This window comes from Narcine bancroftii, chromosome 5 (assembly GCF_036971445.1).
Source record: "Narcine bancroftii isolate sNarBan1 chromosome 5, sNarBan1.hap1, whole genome shotgun sequence".
Classification (NCBI taxonomy): domain Eukaryota; kingdom Metazoa; phylum Chordata; class Chondrichthyes; order Torpediniformes; family Narcinidae; genus Narcine; species Narcine bancroftii.
Window position 1 is genome coordinate 17,057,493 of NC_091473.1, and position 18,334 is coordinate 17,075,826.

The window sequence follows — 18,334 nt, forward strand, 5'->3', positions numbered from 1 at the left end:
GGGTGCTTCCCCTTACCCTGGGAATACACACACATACTGGGGCTCACCCAACTTTTATACAGTCAATTTCAGTATCAGAATGCCCTCCCCCTTACATTCTTCTGCCCCCTGGATGGGTTTGGCATAGGTAATTCTTCCTGCCTACGTGCAGTTTCAGTATACTTGGAGAACCAGGGGGGGGGTATCCTGTCGGTGTCCCTTCATGTCATTGTCCTTATTCACACCTTCCTGATTCTCGGGGCTACAGTCTCTTAATATGCAGAGTTGACTCATTCTATCTAGGGTTGGCTAATTTCATATGTATAAATCTGTGTATGGTTAGCTAATTAGAAATGTATGACTTGGTACTTCTGTCCAGGGCTAGGAGACCCTTATCTGATCCAGACTACCTCAACTTCCTACATTCTATTGTACCTTACCATTCCTTATCTTAGTCCTATGGTCTTGTCACAAAGGATAGAAGATTCTTATGTTAATCGTGCTGACTCTGCTTTCCTGCATCCTAAGCCCCAAACTTATCCTGTTTGAACTGGTTTCAGCCATTTTACTGATGAACTTTAGTTTCTTCCATGTTCATAATTTTAGGTCAATTTTCCCATCTCTCACATAGATAACAGGCAACAATGGGCCCAGCATTGATTCCTGAGGCACACCACTGGTCACAGAGTTCCAATCTGAGTGACAGCCCTCCACTACATCCCTCTGTTTCCTCCTAATAGGCCAACTCAGTATCCAATTGACCAGCTCCCCCTATATCCCATGTGATCTGTCCTTCTCAACCAGCCTGCCACGTGGGACCTTGTCAAAGACCTAACCAAAGACTATATCAAAGTCAACATTTAATGCCTTGGCCTCATTAATCCTGTTAGTGACCTCTTCAAAAACCTCCCCCATACTTCCACACTCTGGAATCCCGTTCCATACTCCCCTATACTGCAGGTACTTATTACCCCACTCCTTCCAACTTCTCACACTCCCTCCACACTCTGAGTTCCCAAATCCACTCTCCCAAGCACTCCGCGACTGCATACCCACACTCCTCCTACACTAAATATCCCTGTTACTCACTCCAGGTGCCCATTCCCACTCTCCCCAACACTCCCCACACTCCAGGTAACTGTTGCCACAGTTCCCCACCCCCCCCCCCCCAAGCTCCAGGTCTCCGTTCCCACACTCCAAGTCCCTCTTCTTGCACTGCCCTCACCCGCATTCCAGGTCCTCATTCCCATAGTCCAGGTCCCTGTTCCCACACTCCAGGTCCCTATTCCCCATCCCCTGACACCCTGGGTCCCCTTTCTTATATTCCCACCCATACTCTGCATGCCTGTTCTCACTCTGCCCCCACACTCCAGGTCCTAATTCCCACACTATGGGTCCCCGTTTTCCCACTCCAGATCCCCATTCATGCTCCCCCACCACACCCCCCCCCCCCCACACTCCAGGACCCAATTTTCACACTTTGGGTCCCTTTCTCACACTCCTACCCACACTCTGGGTTCCTGTTCCCACACTCCGAATCTCTATTCCATCATTCACACACACACACTTCAGGTCCCCATTCCCACACTCTAGGTCTCCGTTCCCTCTCTTCCCCCACATTCCTGTTCCCTGATTTATAAGCATTTGGAGAAGTGCAGTCGACTCAAGGATGGCTTTGTGATGGGAAGAGCCTTATTTTGAGGAAATAAAAGAAACTGATGAAGGTCAGGTAGTAGATGTGGTCTACATGGATTTGACAAGGTCCCCTGAGAGACTCATTCAGAAAGTCATGAGGCATGGGATCCACGGAATCTTGGCTGTGTGGATTAAAAATTGGCTTGCATGTAGAAAGCAGAGAGTGGTAGATGACGGAGTGTATTCTGCCTGGAGGGTCAGTGACTAGAGGAATTTTACTGGGATTTGCTCTGGAACCCCTGCTGGTTGTTATTTATATAAATGGCCTAGATTAAGAAGTGCAATGGATTGGGTCAATAAGTTTTGCTGATGATACGAAGGTTGGATGAGTTGTGGATGGTGTTGAAGGTTGTCGTAGGTCACAAAAGAATAGACAGCATGCAGAGTTGAGTGAAAAAGTGGCAATTGGAGTTCAATCCGATTTAGTGTGAGGTTTTGGAAGGTCGAACATGAAGGCTGAGTACAGGGTTAATAGTCAGATACTTAACAGTGTGGATGAACAGAGGGACCTTGGGGTCCAAATCCATACATCTCTCAAGGCTGCTGCGCAGATTGACAGGATAGTTAAGAAGGCCAACGGGGTGCTGAGCTTCTTTAATAGAAGGATTGAGTTCAAGAGTCAAAAGGTCAAGTTGCAACTCTACAAATCTCTGGTGAGACCCACACTAGAGTATTGTGTTCAGTTCTGGTCACCTCATTATAGGAAGGATGTGGAAACTATGGAGAGAGGGTGCAGAGGAAATTTACCAGGATGTTGTCTGGATTGAAAAATAAATCCTATGAGGGAAGGTTAGCAGAGCTGGGACTTTTCCCTTTGAAGTGAAGAAGGATGAGAGGTGACTTAATAGAGGTCTACAACAGGGCTGCTGAGAGGAATTTCATCAAGGGGACAAAGTTTCCATCAGGCCTTTCCCTCCTCCATTAGTCATCTGTTTTTATCCAATACAGTTTAAAAGGCCAAAAATGGCATGGATGATGAGAACCGAGCGAGCAGTTGATTTTCTGCATTTGAGACCTTGTGCTCCTCTACTCCTTCCTTTCATGATAAATATAAATAAAATAGAAGGATCAGAGAGAAGAAAGCACATTTGTTTTGAGCATCATTGTTTATGCTGCAATACAGATAAGGAGTAAGAATTCACATTTTGAAACATCCTTTTATATAGCAATGTAGATCGGAACATCAGAAGACAATTATGAGTGAAAAGAAAAAAGATAGGCTTAGTGATTGCAGTAAAAAAAGAGCTTTCCTGGCCTCTTTTTATGAAAAAAATTGAATCACAGCATGAAAATTAATTGTTCTGGCAACGTTTGATTCAGTACTTAGCCTGGCCAAATTCACAAGACATTCCTGAGGCATTGTAGACCTTAAATAATTCTTATCAGCTTGAGTTTGCTAAATGACCTCTCTGCAGAAGCTACTGTTGCTGGAATTATTAGTATTCTTAAGCTAACACAGACATTTTGAAACAGGTCACCAAGTCTGTCTGTTAACAAGTTCAACAGATCTAATGGCTTTAACTGTGCATTTACGAAATTTGCTTTATGAACTGAGGGCGAATGTTGCATTGCTTTTCCAAAATCATTACCATTAAGGTCAGCAGGATATTGCTCTGATAAAGATAAAGCTTTTCTCTTCACATCATTTTCAGACACGGTGAGATATTTCCACAAGAAATCAAATTTTTCTGCCAACTGCTTAACAGCATTGAAGCAGACAGTTAATCCTGCTACAACATTGTCTACCAAAATCTAAAAACACTTATTTTCTGAAGTTGGCCTCTTCTGGCGTTTCATCTGTGTTGTTCATTTCCTCCAAGGTGTGCTGTCATCACGTGGCCTTGCCCTCTCGCGCCTAACACCAAGGGAGAGTTTTATTTCTATCTTTAGGTTTGATACAAAAAATTTGGCTTCATTCCACATGGAGTCTGGCCACCCATAGGCGGATGGGGATTATTTGGTTGGGGGGTGTTGAATGGGTGGTGGAGGGGTTGATTTGCCCAAACTTTTACACAGATTAAAACACAAATACCAAATTCTAATCAAATAATATTTTTATCAATCAACAATACACAGTTAACACACAGCCACAGGCACAAATCGCATAGTTATCCACACCACTGAAGCAAGTTCTCAGCAAGGTATTCAGACCAGAAAAATCTTCATCAGGCAGGGCCAGTACTAGACTATTTTGCGCCCTAGGCAAAACCTTTTATTTTACACACCTTTAAGTCTACATTCCTTTTAAGTTACTTGGTGGTGTAACCAACCCGTCATGTTTGGACAATATTTTGCTTGCAGTCAGACAGAGAACAAACAAAAAAAGTAAAGCTGCTCAAGTATTTTTGTAATCCATGTTAAATGCATATATTTATGTAAGGGTCAGTAATTTTGCTTCCACCCATTGACCAATAGATTGTATAATATTGAAAAATCTATTGGTCAGTATGTGGTAGCAAAATTACTGACCTAGAACTGACTCTCTTTACAATATCAATATACTTTAGCAAAGCAAAGGGTCCCCCTTTGCCTTGATAAAAATTATTGATATTGTAAAAGGTCCCCCTCTTCTGAGCTGCCCCTTCCCCCTGATCTGAGTTCCCCATATCCTCTTGTTCTGGCCTCCCCCCACCACCTCCCTTCCCCTCGATCGTTTTCTGGGCTCCCCCCTCCACACCCCAGTTCTAGGCTCCCCCGGTGGCGTAGCTAGGGAGAGCAGGGGAGCAAATTTTTCAAAAGTGCCACCTTCTGCCCAACATCACCCATATCCATCCTGCATGCTCCTTCTGATCCACGCTTGGCTCCTTCACTTCTACCCCCCTCCCCTACTGCATATTTGCTGCTCCCTAAGTTCAGATCTGAGCCTTGAAATTTCTCCAAGAGCCATGCTGGTTGGGAGCCACACTGGTCGGGGTCTGGGAACCGCACTGGTCAATGTCTGGGAACTGCGCTGATCAAGATCTGGGAACCGCGCTGGTCGAGGTCTGGGAGCTGTGCTGGTTGGGATCTGGGCACCATTCTGGTCCCAGGCTCTGGGCGCCGCGCTGGTCCCGGGGTCTGGGCGCCGCGCTGGTCCCGGGGTCTGGGCGCCGCGCTGGTCCCGGGGTCTGGGCGCCGCGCTGGTCCCGGGGTCTGGGCGCCGCGCTGGTCCCGGGGTCTGGGCGCCGCGCTGGTCCCGGGGTCTGGGCGCCGCGCTGGTCCCGGGGTCTGGGCGCCGCGCTGGTCCCGGGGTCTGGGCGCCGCGCTGGTCCCGGGGTCTGGGCGCCGCGCTGGTCCCGGGGTCTGGGCGCCGCGCTGGTCCCGGGGTCTGGGCGCCGCGCTGGTCCCGGGGTCTGGGCGCCGCGCTGGTCCCGGGGTCTGGGCGCCGCGCTGGTCCCGGGGTCTGGGCGCCGCGCTGGTCCCGGGGTCTGGGCGCCGCGCTGGTCCCGGGGTCTGGGCGCCGCGCTGGTCCCGGGGTCTGGGCGCCGCGCTGGTCCCGGGGTCTGGGCGCCGCGCTGGTCCCGGGGTCTGGGCGCCGCGCTGGTCCCGGGGTCTGGGCGCCGCGCTGGTCCCGGGGTCTGGGCGCCGCGCTGGTCCCGGGGTCTGGGCGCCGCGCTGGTCCCGGGGTCTGGGCGCCGCCCTGGGCCCGGGGTCTGGGCGCCGCCCTGGGCCCGGGGTCTGGGCGCCGCGCTGGGCCCGGGGTCTGGGTGCCACCCACGCTGGACAGGGTCTGGGAGCAGTGCCTGCCACTGGTCGCTTGGACAATGTTCACTGCCACTCCCCCCCCCCTGACAGTGCTCAATGCATGTTGCCTTCTGCATGAGATCTCACTCCCCTTGGCCCTGAACTCAGAACCTGGCTATGGTATGCCTCTGGCTTCCCCCCTGCCTTCCCCTTGTTTTGGCCCTCCTCCCTTGCCTTCTATTCTGGTCCACCTTCAAAGTCTGTTCTGCTGCCTCACAGACACAGCACCACTCCAATCAACAACTGAAACACTGCGGCTGCTGCCGTTTGCACCAGAAGTAGGTGTCTACAATAAGCTGCGCTAACATTCCGGGCCCACCATGCATGCACCTGCTGGTTGGTCCAGGATCCAGGGAGCTGCTTGCTGCTATGAGGGAAGGTGAGATCAGTTAGAGCTGGGGAGACGGAGACCTGAATGATTCAGGTCGCCATCTCCCCAGGTTTGCTTGAATTTTCCCCACTGATTTGACCGGGAGTCTTTGGACCCCAGGTTCGATGTACCTCCTGCACCCCCCTCTCATCAGCACTGTCTACAAGATTCTGAGCAGCATGGATAAGGTGGACAGTCAGTGCCGTTTTCCCAGGGCAGGAAAGGCAAACACCAGGCAACATCTGAGGGTTACAGGGTAGGAAGAGTATAGTTTTTTTTGGTAGGAATATGTAGGGCATAAGGGGCTGTACTGAACTGTAATCTATGTTCCCACACCCCCGGGACCCCGCTCCCACGCTCCCGGGATCCCGCTCCCACGCCCCCGGGACCCCGCTCCCCCGCCCCCGGGACCCCGCTCCCCCGCCCCCGGGACCCCGCTCCCCCGCCCCCGGGACCCCGCTCCCCCGCCCCCGGGACCCCGCTCCCCCGCCCCCGGGACCCCGCTCCCCCGCCCCCGGGACCCCGCTCCCCCGCCCCCGGGACCCCGCTCCCCCGCCCCCGGGACCCCGCTCCCCCGCCCCCGGGACCCCGCTCCCCCGCCCCCGGGACCCCGCTCCCCCGCCCCCGGGACCCCGCTCCCCCGCCCCCGGGACCCCGCTCCCCCGCCCCCGGGACCCCGCTCCCCCGCCCCCGGGACCCCGCCCCCGGGACCCCGCTCCCACGCCCCCGGGACCCCGCCCAAGGGACCCCGCTCCCACGCCCCCGGGACCACGCCCCCGGGACCCCGCTCCCGGGACCCCGGGACCACGCCCCCACGCCCCCGGGACCCCGCCCCCACGCCCCCGGGACCCCGCCCCCACGCCCCCGGGACCCCGCCCCCACGCCCCCGGGACCCCGCCCCCACGCCCCCGGGACCCCGCTCCCACGCCCCCGGGACCCCGCTCCCACGCCCCCGGGACCCCGCTCCCACGCCCCCGGGACCCCGCTCCCACGCCCCCGGGACCCCGCTCCCACGCCCCCGGGACCCCGCTCCCACGCCCCCGGGACCCCGCTCCCACGCCCCCGGGACCCCGCTCCCACGCCCCCGGGACCCCGCTCCCCCGCCCCCGGGACCCCGCTCCCACGCCCCCGGGACCCCGCTCCCACGCCCCCGGGACCCCGCTCCCACGCCCCCGGGACCCCGCTCCCACGCTTCAGGCCCCTATTCCCACGCTCTAGGTTCTGTATTCCCACATTTTTCTCCCCCCCCAATCCTACAATCACTCCACACACACTGGGTCCCCATTCTCACACTCCATATCCCCATTCCCACATTCTTTCCATGTTCCAGATCCCCATTCCTGCACTCCCCCAATATTCCTGGATCCTGGTTCACAAACTCGCCCTACACACTGGGGTGGTTTCCTCCCAACACTCCATTCAAAATCCCCCTTCCCCCCCCCATCCCCCTTTGAGAAGGGGCCTGGCCCAAGAATCCCAGAATCAGTGGGGACATGCACAGCATCCCAGCAACAGATATCACATTCTAGTCCATTAAATGAATGACCAGCATCATCACTTCCTCTCATGTCTTCCAAAGGTCTAATGAATGAGTAAAATAGAGAATGTGGACTCTCCAGGTTCTGCTGGAAGGCAGCCTGCAAGTTGACGAGAGGTCAAGCTATGTTATTGTGCTCTCAAGTCACAGTGCCTTGCTGACACATTGGGTCTTCTCTCTTCTTAGGTTGGAGGTGCTCTTGCTCCATGGACAGGCTTTCAGCTCCAGGACCTGGGAGAGTCTTGGCACGCTGAACCTTCTTGCACAGCATGGATACCGAGCTGTGGCAGCAGACTTACCAGGTAAAAGACCACAACCAATCCTTTCTTGTGAAGATGAAAGCTTTCCTCCAGCCCTTCAAAATGACCATAGTGTTTTTGAGCTCTACCTGTCCTCTCCACAGGTTTGCTTTACCACTGCTCTGTCTATGTATCTTTCATGGAGACAGGATTTATGAGCATTTAGAGATGCATACCTTTCTCAGAGATAGTCAGCATGGTTTTGTGTGGGGGAAGCCATGTGACACAAGCCAAATTGAGTTTTTTGAGGAGGTTCTGTGGAAGGGATTGAGATTCCCAGGTGGTATGTTGCCTTCCTGGTGCCAGGTTTGAGGATATCTCAGATTGAGTTCACAGGATTCTCAGGAGGGAGGGAAAGCAGCCAGATGTTGTGATCCATGTTGGGACCAATGACGTGTTTAGAAAGAGTGATGAGGTCCTGCAAGGAGAGTACAGGGAGTTTGGTGCTAAGTTGAAGGACAGGATCTCCATGGTTGTGATCTCAGGATTGCTACCTATGCCACATGCTAGTGAGGTTAGAAATAGGAGGAGAATGTAGCGTAACACTTGGCTAAAGTCATGATCTTCAGGCTTCTGGATCATTCGGCTCTATTCCAGGGAAGGTGGGACCTGTTCTGACAGGATGGTTTGCATCTGAACTGGAAGGGGACTAATATCCTTGCCAGAAGATTTACTAGTGGTGCTCCAGGGGGTTTAAACTAGATTTGCAGGGGGATGGGAACTACAGTGCTAGAGCATATAGGGTAGAGGTGGAGGGAAAAGATGATGTGAAATTTGCATATAATGTTAGAAGTCAAAGGGTTGTATGTTGTGGAAATGTTTTCAGATGCATCCGTTTCAATACAAGAATTACAAGAATTCTATGAAAGGTGGACGAGCTTAGAGCGTGGATTGGCATATGGCCATTAGTGAAACTTGGTTGCAGGAGGGACAGGACTGGCAGCTCAATATTCTGGGTTTCCATTGCTTTAGACAATGCAGGGGGAGTGCTCAGGCAGGACAGACCAGAGGGCTCGTCTACTGAGGCTATATGGGGGAAGCTGAAGACCAGGAAAGGCATGACCACACTCATGGGGTTGTACTATAAACTGCCCAATAGTCAACGAAAATTGGAGGAGCAAATCTATAGAGAGCAGACAGCTGCAGGAAACATAAGGTTGTGATATTAGGAGATTTAATTTTCCCAAACTGTAAAAGGGCTGGATGGCTTGGAGTTTGTCAAATGTGTTCAGGAAAGTTTTCTAAATCAATAAATAGAGGTACCAACTATAGAGAGTGCAATACTGGATTTCCTATTAGGGGACGAGACAGGACAGGTGACAGAAGTATGTGTAGGGGAACATATTGAGTCTAATGATCATAAATGCCATTAGTTTCAAGTTAATTATGGAGAATGATAGGTCTGGTCCTCGGGTTGAGATTCTAAACTAGAGAAGGCCAATTTTTGAGGAGCTGAGGAAGGACCTAGAATGCATAGATTGGGATAAGTTATTTTCTGGCAGGAATGTGTGATGTAAGTGGAAGATCTTCAAAGGTATAATTTTGAGAGTAGTGTTTGTATGTTCCTGTCAGGATTAAGGGCAAAGTTAACAGGCATATCGTGTATCTGGTTAGGAAGAACAAAGAGGTATATAGCAAGTACAGAAAACACAGAGGTACTTGAGGAATATGAAAAAAATGCAAGAAAAACCTGAAGAAAGAAATCAGGAAGGCTAAAAGAAGACATGAGGTTACTTTGGCAGACAATGTGAAGGAAAATCTTTAGGGTTTCTGCAGATATATTAAGAACAAAAGGATAGTAAGGGATAAAATGGTCCACTTGAAGATCAGGGTGGTTTTTTTGCATCAGGAAATTGGCACAGAGTCGAGGGAAGTTAGGAGACAAGTAGTGAGGTCATAGAACCTATACATATTGAAGAGGAGGAGGTGCTTGTTGACTTAGAGCAAATAAGTGGATAAATCCCCAGGGCCTGAAAGATATTGCCTCAGACTTTGCAGGAGACTTGTTCAAAAATTGCAGGAGCGCTGGCAGAAATATTTAAAACCTCTCTTTGAAAGAGAGGTTCCACAGAAAGGGCTAGTCTCCTGTTCATGTGTCCCAATTCAAAGTGGTGATAATCCTTGCCTTCTCCCTGTGTTATAGGTCACAGGGTCTCATTGACCTCCTCCTGCTTCAATGTAAGTAGCTGAGAGGTCTTTTTCTGTCCCCCTCTTAATGCCTCCAATCGGCAGCCTGCTGCTCCAGTGCACCTTACTCAGGCGACTAGTTTTCTGCCCTGAACTTGTGAACCTTCATGGCCTCCTGCTGTTGTACTGTAATAATCTTGAGAATTGGTGCCTGGATTGGAAAATGTGTCTTATAAGCAAGGTTGACCAAGCTGGGTCTTTTCTCTTTGGAGTGATGAAGTGACCGGATCCGTAACTAGATCTTCACAGCCCTGAGGTGTTAAACAACCTCCCACTGTTTCTTGGAAATTATTGCATGGTCTAAACCACACCATCCTGTCCTGGTATCTCTTATAAACAATATATTTTGCTGTTGCCTCATCAGTGGCTTGTTTAACAGGTTTTGGAAATACCCTGCCTATGGAGATTGGGAAGACGGACAAGGATCGGGCTGACTTCCTGTTAGCCTTCCTGGATGCTGTGGGAATTCAAAGGCCAGTGCTGATCAGTCCATCAATGAGTGGTCGCTTCTCCATCCCATTTGTGATGCTTCACAACCAGAGACTGAAGGGTTTTGTCCCCATTGCTCCCGTTGGGACAAGTGCCTACCGTGCTGAGCAGTATCAGAAAGTTCAGGTAAACCCTCCTTTCCCATGCTGCCACCTCTTCCTCATCTCTTCTTTTGAACTGAACAGTGAGCAAACCGAGGCTTGACAACTGGTAGCACAGGCTTCAGAGCCCAGGCACCAAATCTCATCCATATAACTTGCTGGTTTTGTTCCTGTTTTGTGAATCTGTAGGTTTCAAAAGGTCTCTTCTTAATTAGAAAATAATTTCCAGTTATAACAGATGAGTCTGTTCATATCACTACCTCAAGAGATGTGTCTCTCTGTCCATGGGGTTAAGGTTGTCTTGATAGAATAGACAGGAACAGGCTCTTTGGTCCATGTGTCTGTGCCAAACATGACGCCTAAATCAAAATAAAACTACTGCTTGCACCTGATAGATATCTCTCCATTCCCTTCATGTTCTTTTTTTTCGAAACTTTATTTATTAATTTTAACATATGAAGAAAGTAAGTAATTCACGTACAGAAAAAATACAAAATAAAGTAATACAAGTACAAAGTAACATAGTTAATAAAATACCAATCTCGGCATCTCCCCCTAACAACTAAAAACTAAGACTAAAAAAAAACTATTTTTAACCCCTAAACCCCCCCCCTCCCCACGATAAAGAGTGAAGAATTAATACTATTAGTATAATAAAAAAATATATATATATCTTTAAAAAAAGATCGATATATATAAAAAAAACAAAAAAAATTAATTAAGTATTAATTATTAATCCAAAAAAAGTTTATTATATAAGAATATATATGAAAAAACAAAAACAAAAAGAACTTAAATGAAAAAAAACCAACTAAAAATTTTAAAAAAACAAAAAGAAAAAAGAAAATAAAAAGAAAAAAAAAGAAAACATATATATAGAAAAAATATATAATAAAAAAAAAGTTTTTTTTTAAAGAAAACAAAATGATTAATTCAAACTTATTTAAATTGTATATAATCAATAAATGGGGTCCACTTTAACTCATAAAAAGACATCTTATCTTGTATAGAAAAAGATATTCTTTCCATAACCAAACAAAACTTCATCTCTGAATACCACCTATCTCAAGACAATACATTTCTATTCTTCCAAGTAATCGCTATACATTTCTTGGCCACTGCCAACGCTAAGTAGATAAAAGAGATCTGGTAATTATCTAATTCTAAATCAATCAACGGTTGCATATTCCCTAATAAAAATATATCAGGGTCTAATACAATATGAAGATTATATAGATTATTAAATACAGATTGAATACCTTTCCAAAATTGTTGTAACCGATCACACAACCAAACAGCATGTAAAAAAGTACCAGAAACCTGATCACAACGAAAACAAAGATCTGACTTACTAAAACCAAATTTTTAAAATTTTTCGGGTGTTAAATATAATTGATGTATAAAACTATAATTAATCATCGCCAATCTAGCATTAATCAATTTTCGAACACTATTACGGCAAATTTCAGACCAATCTTCTTCAGTTATTGTTAAACTTAAATCTTTTTCCCATTTCATTTTATCTTTATCCCAATCTATTTTACTTTCACTTTCCAACAAAATACGATACAAACCTGATATATAACCCTTTTTTGGAAATGGGAGCACATATTTTTCAAAATCAGTTTCAGACAGTAAATTCATTTGACGACCGCATACCTGTTTTACAAAAGATCTTAACTGATAATACACAAATATAGAATAACCACTTATATCAAATCTCTTTTGCAATTCTACAAAAGAACAAAAATTACCTTCTAAAAAACAGTCAGATAAATTATGTATTCCTTTCTCCTCCCATTGTTTCAAAATAGTATTAGATACCGTGAAAGGAACAAGTTGATTATTATATAATGGTAATCTTCCCGACCACTTATTTTTCAATCCCATTTTATGTAATTTACTTGTCCATAAATTCATTAAATGTTTCAATATTGGTACATCATAAGTTCGTAACAAATTTTTATTCTATCGCATTCCCTTCATGTTCATGTGTCTGTCTGGAAGATTCTTAAACACCATTATTGTATCTGCTTCCACCATTATGCCTGGCAGCTGATTCCAAGCACCCATTACCCTCTGTGTAAAATACTTGCTCTGCACAACTCCCTTAAACATCCTCCCCTTCTCCTTAAATGAACGTCCTCTAGCATGTGATGCTTTTACCCTGGGGACATAGATTCTGACTGTCTACCCTATCAATGCCTCGCATGATTTTATAAACCTTGATCAGTTCTCCCCTCAGCCTCAGAGAAAGCAACCCAAGTTTGTCCGACTTATTTTTCCTTGTAGTTTTACCTTTCTTTACATGTGCTTTCATTTTTGTTTAATCACCTGTTTTCTGTGAACTTCAGTGGCTTCTTGTACCTTTGAATCTAAAGTTTATTGGTCTACACAGCTGTGATGTGACTTAATCAGTACCCGTATGTAGGTTTCTGATCTAAACTGGTTCAGTGTGAAAGGAGAGCATTGAAAGTGGCCACAGTGCTCTCCATAATGTTTGGGACAAAGACTTTTTATTTTCCCCTGTGCTCCACAGTTTTACATTTGTAATCAAACAATTCACATGTAATTAAAGTGCACATTCCAGATTTTATTCAAGGTTATTTGTATACATTTTGGTTTCACCATGTAGAAATTACAGCACTTTTTATACATAGTCCCCTCATTTTCAGGGCACCATAATGTTTGGGACATTTGGCTTCACCGTTATTTGTGATAACTGTTTAATTGCTTAATTGGTTCAGGCATAAGAGAGCTAGGCTTGGTTCTAAGATTTTGATCAACTTTGGGGTCTATAGTTGCCATTTTTAAACACGAGGACCATAGTTGTGCCAATGAAAGTTAAAGAAGCCATTATGAGGCTAAAATACAAGAATAAAACAGTAAGAGACATCACCCAAACTTTAAGATTATCAAAATCAACAGTTTGGAACATCATTGAGAAGAAAGAGCATATTAATGATCTCAGTAATCCCAAAGGGACTGGTAGACTAAGGAAGACATCCACTCCTGATGACTGATGAATTTTCTTGATGGGCCAGATGGCCTACTCTGCTTCTATTTCTTAGGTTCTTGTGTTCGGATGTAGTAAGACTTGTACCTCTACGTTCAGGAACAGCTGCTATCCCTCCACCATCAGACTCCTCAATGACAAACTCAATCAGAAACTTATTTAAGGACTCTTAATTGTGCACTTTATCGATTTTCTTTTCTATTCTCTCTTCATTGCATAGTAAGTTTGTTTACATTTGTTATATGTTTACAGTTCTTTATTGTTTACATGCATACTCTGGGTATAGTTTTTTGTTTGCACTATAAATTAATGGTAATCTGCTGCATCCGCAGGAAAATGAATCTCAGGGCTGTATGTGATGTCATGTATGTACTCTGACAATAAATCTGAAAACTGAGTTGCAAAATAAATTCAGAGGTATATAGAAACTTCTCATCTACTCAAATTCAAGCAAATGTCTCCAAACTCATTAGACAGTGCTTCATCCTACAGCAAAACAATGATCCCAAACGTACTGCTAAAGCAACAATGGAGTTTTTTTTCCCAAGCTAAAAACTGGAAAATGTTTGAATGGCCAAGTCAGTCACCTGATCTAAATCCAATTGAACATGCCTTCCATATGCTGAAGTGAAAACGTAAGGGGACAAGACCCCAAAACAAGCAGGAGCTGACGATGGCTGCAGTTGAGGCCTGGCAGAGCATCGCCAGAGAAGATACTCAGTGCCTGATGGTGTCTATGAATTACAGACTTCGAGCAATCATTGCATGTTGGGGATACGCAACAAAGTACTAAACATGATTACATTAATAGACATACCATTGCTGTGCCAAATATTATGATGCCCTGAAATAAGAGGACTATGTATTAAAAGTGCTGTAATTTCTACATGCTCAAACCAAAATGTATACAAATACCTTTTCATAAAACCTGGAATGTGCTCTTTAATCATGTGAATTTCTTGATTACAAATTTAAAACTGTGGAGCACATGGGCAAATAAAGGAGAAAAAACAGTGTCTTTGTCCCAATCATTGTGAAGAGCACTCTATACAAGTTTATCAGGGGCTTGGGTAGAGTGGACAGCCAACAACCTTTTCCTGGGACGACAGTTGCAAATACCAGAGGACATCTGTTTAAGATGAGTGGGGGGAAGTTTAGGGGAAACGTCAGAAATAAGTTTATTTACACAGAGAGTGGTGAGTGCCTAGAATGCATTGCTGGAGATACTGGTGGAGGCTGGTACAATAGAAACATTCAAAAGACTCTCAAGCACATGGACATAATAAAAATTGTTATGGGTGTGAAGTAGGGAAAAAATTGATTGCTGTGGAGTGGGTTTTGGTAAGTCAGTACAACATAAGAAGGCGGAAGGGCCTGGCTATGCTGCAATGTTCTATGTACCCACTATCCTTCTATTATCCAGTGCCACTCATCACCTTCCTTTCTTACCAGCTCCACAATCACTTCATCACTGTCAACATTTCCACTCTTCCCTCTCTCCCCACCCCAACCTAACCTGCCCATCAATTCTGTTTCACCCTGTTCCACCTCTCGCTTGCCAGCTTCTGCCTCCCCCATCCCTTCCCCTCACCTCTTTATCCTCATTATCTCCCTTTCAAACCTGAAACGTCAACTATCCTTCCACCGATGCTACCTGACCGACTGAGTTCCTCCAGCAGCGCGTGTTATGTTTTTAACCACCAATTTCAATTTCTTATGAGGTGGTGAGTGTATTAGAACTTGGTGGAGAATATTTGAATATTTAAGTGGACTGTTTAGCAAGAGGGGGAAAGATTGCCATAGGAAAGATGTGGTGAACACCTTGGGAGAGCATCTTCTCTTCTATTCATGTTGCAGCGATAATCGTCAAGTGATTAAACAACATTGAGGGTGTAAAGGAAACTAAAACCACAAGGAAAAACACATTAAAAACAATAATCTGGACCTGAATATAACAGAGGGGATGAGCTATGAAAAGAGGACAGAAAAACTTGGGCTGTTCTCTCTGGAGCATTGGAGGCTGGGTGGAGACCTGATAGAGGTTGATAAAATCCTGAGAGGCACTGAGGGGGACGGTCAGAATCTTTTCTCCAATGTAAAGTGGTCACATATTTGAGAATGTGTGTTTAAGGTGAGGGGGAGGAAGTTTAAGGGAGATGTGTGGGGCAAATATTTTATGCAGAGATGGCAGGTGTTTGGAATGGGCTGCCAGGAGTTGTGGTAGAAACATACATTTGTGATGGTTAAGAGGCTTCTGGATAGACACATGAATATGCAGGGTGTAGAGGGACATCTATCAGGTGCAAGTAGTGGAGCTTTAGTTTGATTTGAACATCCTGTTCGGCACAGATGTGTGGTGAAGGCCCTGTTTTTATGCTGCGCGGTTCGATGGTCTGTATGCACTACTGATTTCCTCCCAACAGGTGAATGGTGATTTTTGAACTTTAATATGTCTATGTTTTAAATTATCGTTGTACTGTGATTTTGAATAAGCAAGTTTTATTAATAAACGAAAGCCTCAATTGTTCCTTGGCTGCAGCATATTTGGTCTGTTATTATTCGTGCAATAGTTGGAGAAACCATGTAATATATAAATTGTTTTGAATGAAATCTCAACAAAATGAAAGGGAGAAGCTGAACTCGCGTTTGTAAATTGAGTTATAGAATCACAGTGCTGGAGGAACTCACCAGATCTCGCAGCATCCATAGAGGGAAATATGTATTACCAACATTTCAAGCCTGAGCCCTTCTTCAAAGTACCTTTACCTCCTGTGGACGCTATGAGACCAGTTGAGTTCCTCCAGCATTTCTGCATTTTACCACATTCACAGCATCAGGCCAAGGGTGGGAGCCATGGGGAGTGGGGGAGGGGTGGGGGGGCAAGGTCAGGAGGCCCTTAATAAAGCTCAACCTAGGGCCCAGGTAATAGTTAATCCACTACTACCTGAACCTGGTGGTATGAGTCTTGCAGCACCATTAGCTCTTTCTTGATGGCAGCAGCAGCAAGAACAGCATATACGGTTGGTGTTGATTTTTTATGATTGCTGCTGCGCTCTGATAGCAGCATTCCATGTAGGTTTTTTCAGTGGTAGGGAGAATGTACTGAGCCATATCCACCTTTTCTAGGGCTTTCAGGGTCCCCATATCAAGCCATGGTGCAGCTGGTATACACATTTTTCACTAACCATCCATAGAAGTTTGCCAAGGTTTCCGACGTCAGACCAAATCTCCCCAAACTCCTGAAGAAATAGAGGTGCCGACATGGTTTCTTCTCAATGACTTATTGGGTCCAGGAAAGGTTGAGATTTAAATTTGCTCACCTTCTCCACCTGTAATCTCCAAATGATGATGGGATTGTATACGCCTGGTTTTACTTTCCTAAAGTCTATAATCAGCTCCTTGGGTTTGGTGACATTAAGTGGGGTTTTTGTTAGTTCACCATTCAGCCAGGTTTCAATCTCCTGTATGCTTCAATATGCTGACTCATCGGCCCTTTTTATATCACCCACTTCTGTGGTATCATCAGCAAATGTGTGAATGCTGTTGTAAATACCGTGCAGTCATAGGTGGTAAGCAGGTAGAATAGGGAGCTCCAGTGTTCATGGAGATTGTAGAGATGTTCTTGCCAATCTACATTGATTGGGGTCTGGAGGTGAGAAATCTTGGATCCAATTACACGGGTAATCCCTTCCTCCTCTCAGAGATCATCTTTCTCATCTCCCTCCCTCTATCAACTCCCAGCTCCTTTCTTTCTCTCACCGGCCTCACCTCTTCCAACATCTTATTCGGGCTTAGGCCTGGTACATCAGCTGCCTGTTGCTTTCCATAGATGCTGCGTGACTCTTGTGCATTGTTTTTGCTGTGTGTTTCATGACAATGTTCTCATCTAAACCTGTGCTTCCCTTCACAGACCCCAACACTCATTGTATTTGGAGAACAAGACACAAATCTGGGTGCACAGTCCCTGAAGAATTTAAGACATCTTCCACATCACAGCATCTTCAAAATACCGGCAGCCCATCATGCGTGCTATCTGGATGAGCCACACAAGTTTCACGATGCTTTGCTGGACTTTCTAACTCAACTTCACTGAATGCATGTTACTGTGCACATCCTGATCAATCAAACAATCAAGACCGAAACTAAACCAGCTCTCTCAGCAGCTGAATGTATCAATCTCTTCCACTCGATCGGGGAACTCTGCACATTTTAAAGAAAATTATTGTTTACTCTTATAAAAAATATTGGTGTCAACAGGAGTGTCAACAAATATTAATTACATTGAAAACTTGATTGAAATTAGAATTCAGAAACAAAATGTCAAGTTTATAAACAGAATGGTAAATGCACAAAGTAAACCTCTGTTAATCTGGTATACTCTGGACATTTCAGCCCCTAGAATTATTTTTTTAATATACTCCAATACATTTTATTAAATGTCCTGCAATCCCATTAATTTGCAGAATGGGAGAAGTAAGATCCTAATGAGTTAAAAGGAACATTGAAAATAGAACCAGGAATGTTTCAAAGAAGCCCAGCCAATAGACCAGTTGAGTTTATGGGGAGTGAGGAAACTGGGTTCAAAGTTCAAATGCCATTGCTATTGGTCTAAACACTTCCATCATTGAATATGCACCAGGCTTGTTACAGAGATCTAGTCTCAACTCCAAAGCCGTCACGGGACCCCAGTCTTCAGGCCAGACTTGACCTCAAGCCTGTCACAGGGCCCTGGCCTATCGCAGCGGCTCCAACATTAACTGGAATAAATTCACACCAAAATACTGGAGAAACTCAGCATGTCATGCAGCATTTTTTATGTAGCAAAGATAAAGGTACATAACCAACGTTTTGGGCTTGAGCCCTTCATCAAGGCATGTGGAAAAGCAGGCAGGAACCTGAATAAAATGGTTGGATAAGAGGAGGTGCACAGGCAAAATA

General features: G+C 45.8%; 1 protein-coding gene across 1 annotated transcript in view; it reads left to right on the forward strand.

The window, feature by feature from the left end:
• LOC138765277 (protein ABHD14A-like) overlaps nucleotides 1–17,650 on the forward strand; it is a 34,959-nt gene extending 17,309 nt beyond the window's left edge. The window contains exons 5-7 of the mRNA XM_069942327.1: nucleotides 7,491–7,606; nucleotides 10,170–10,405; nucleotides 17,307–17,650. Coding sequence (XP_069798428.1) covers nucleotides 7,491–7,606; nucleotides 10,170–10,405; nucleotides 17,307–17,489 — 535 coding nt within the window. The 3' untranslated portion in view covers nucleotides 17,490–17,650. The remainder of the gene's footprint in view (nucleotides 1–7,490; nucleotides 7,607–10,169; nucleotides 10,406–17,306) is intronic.
• Nucleotides 17,651–18,334: the final 684 nt, after the last annotated feature.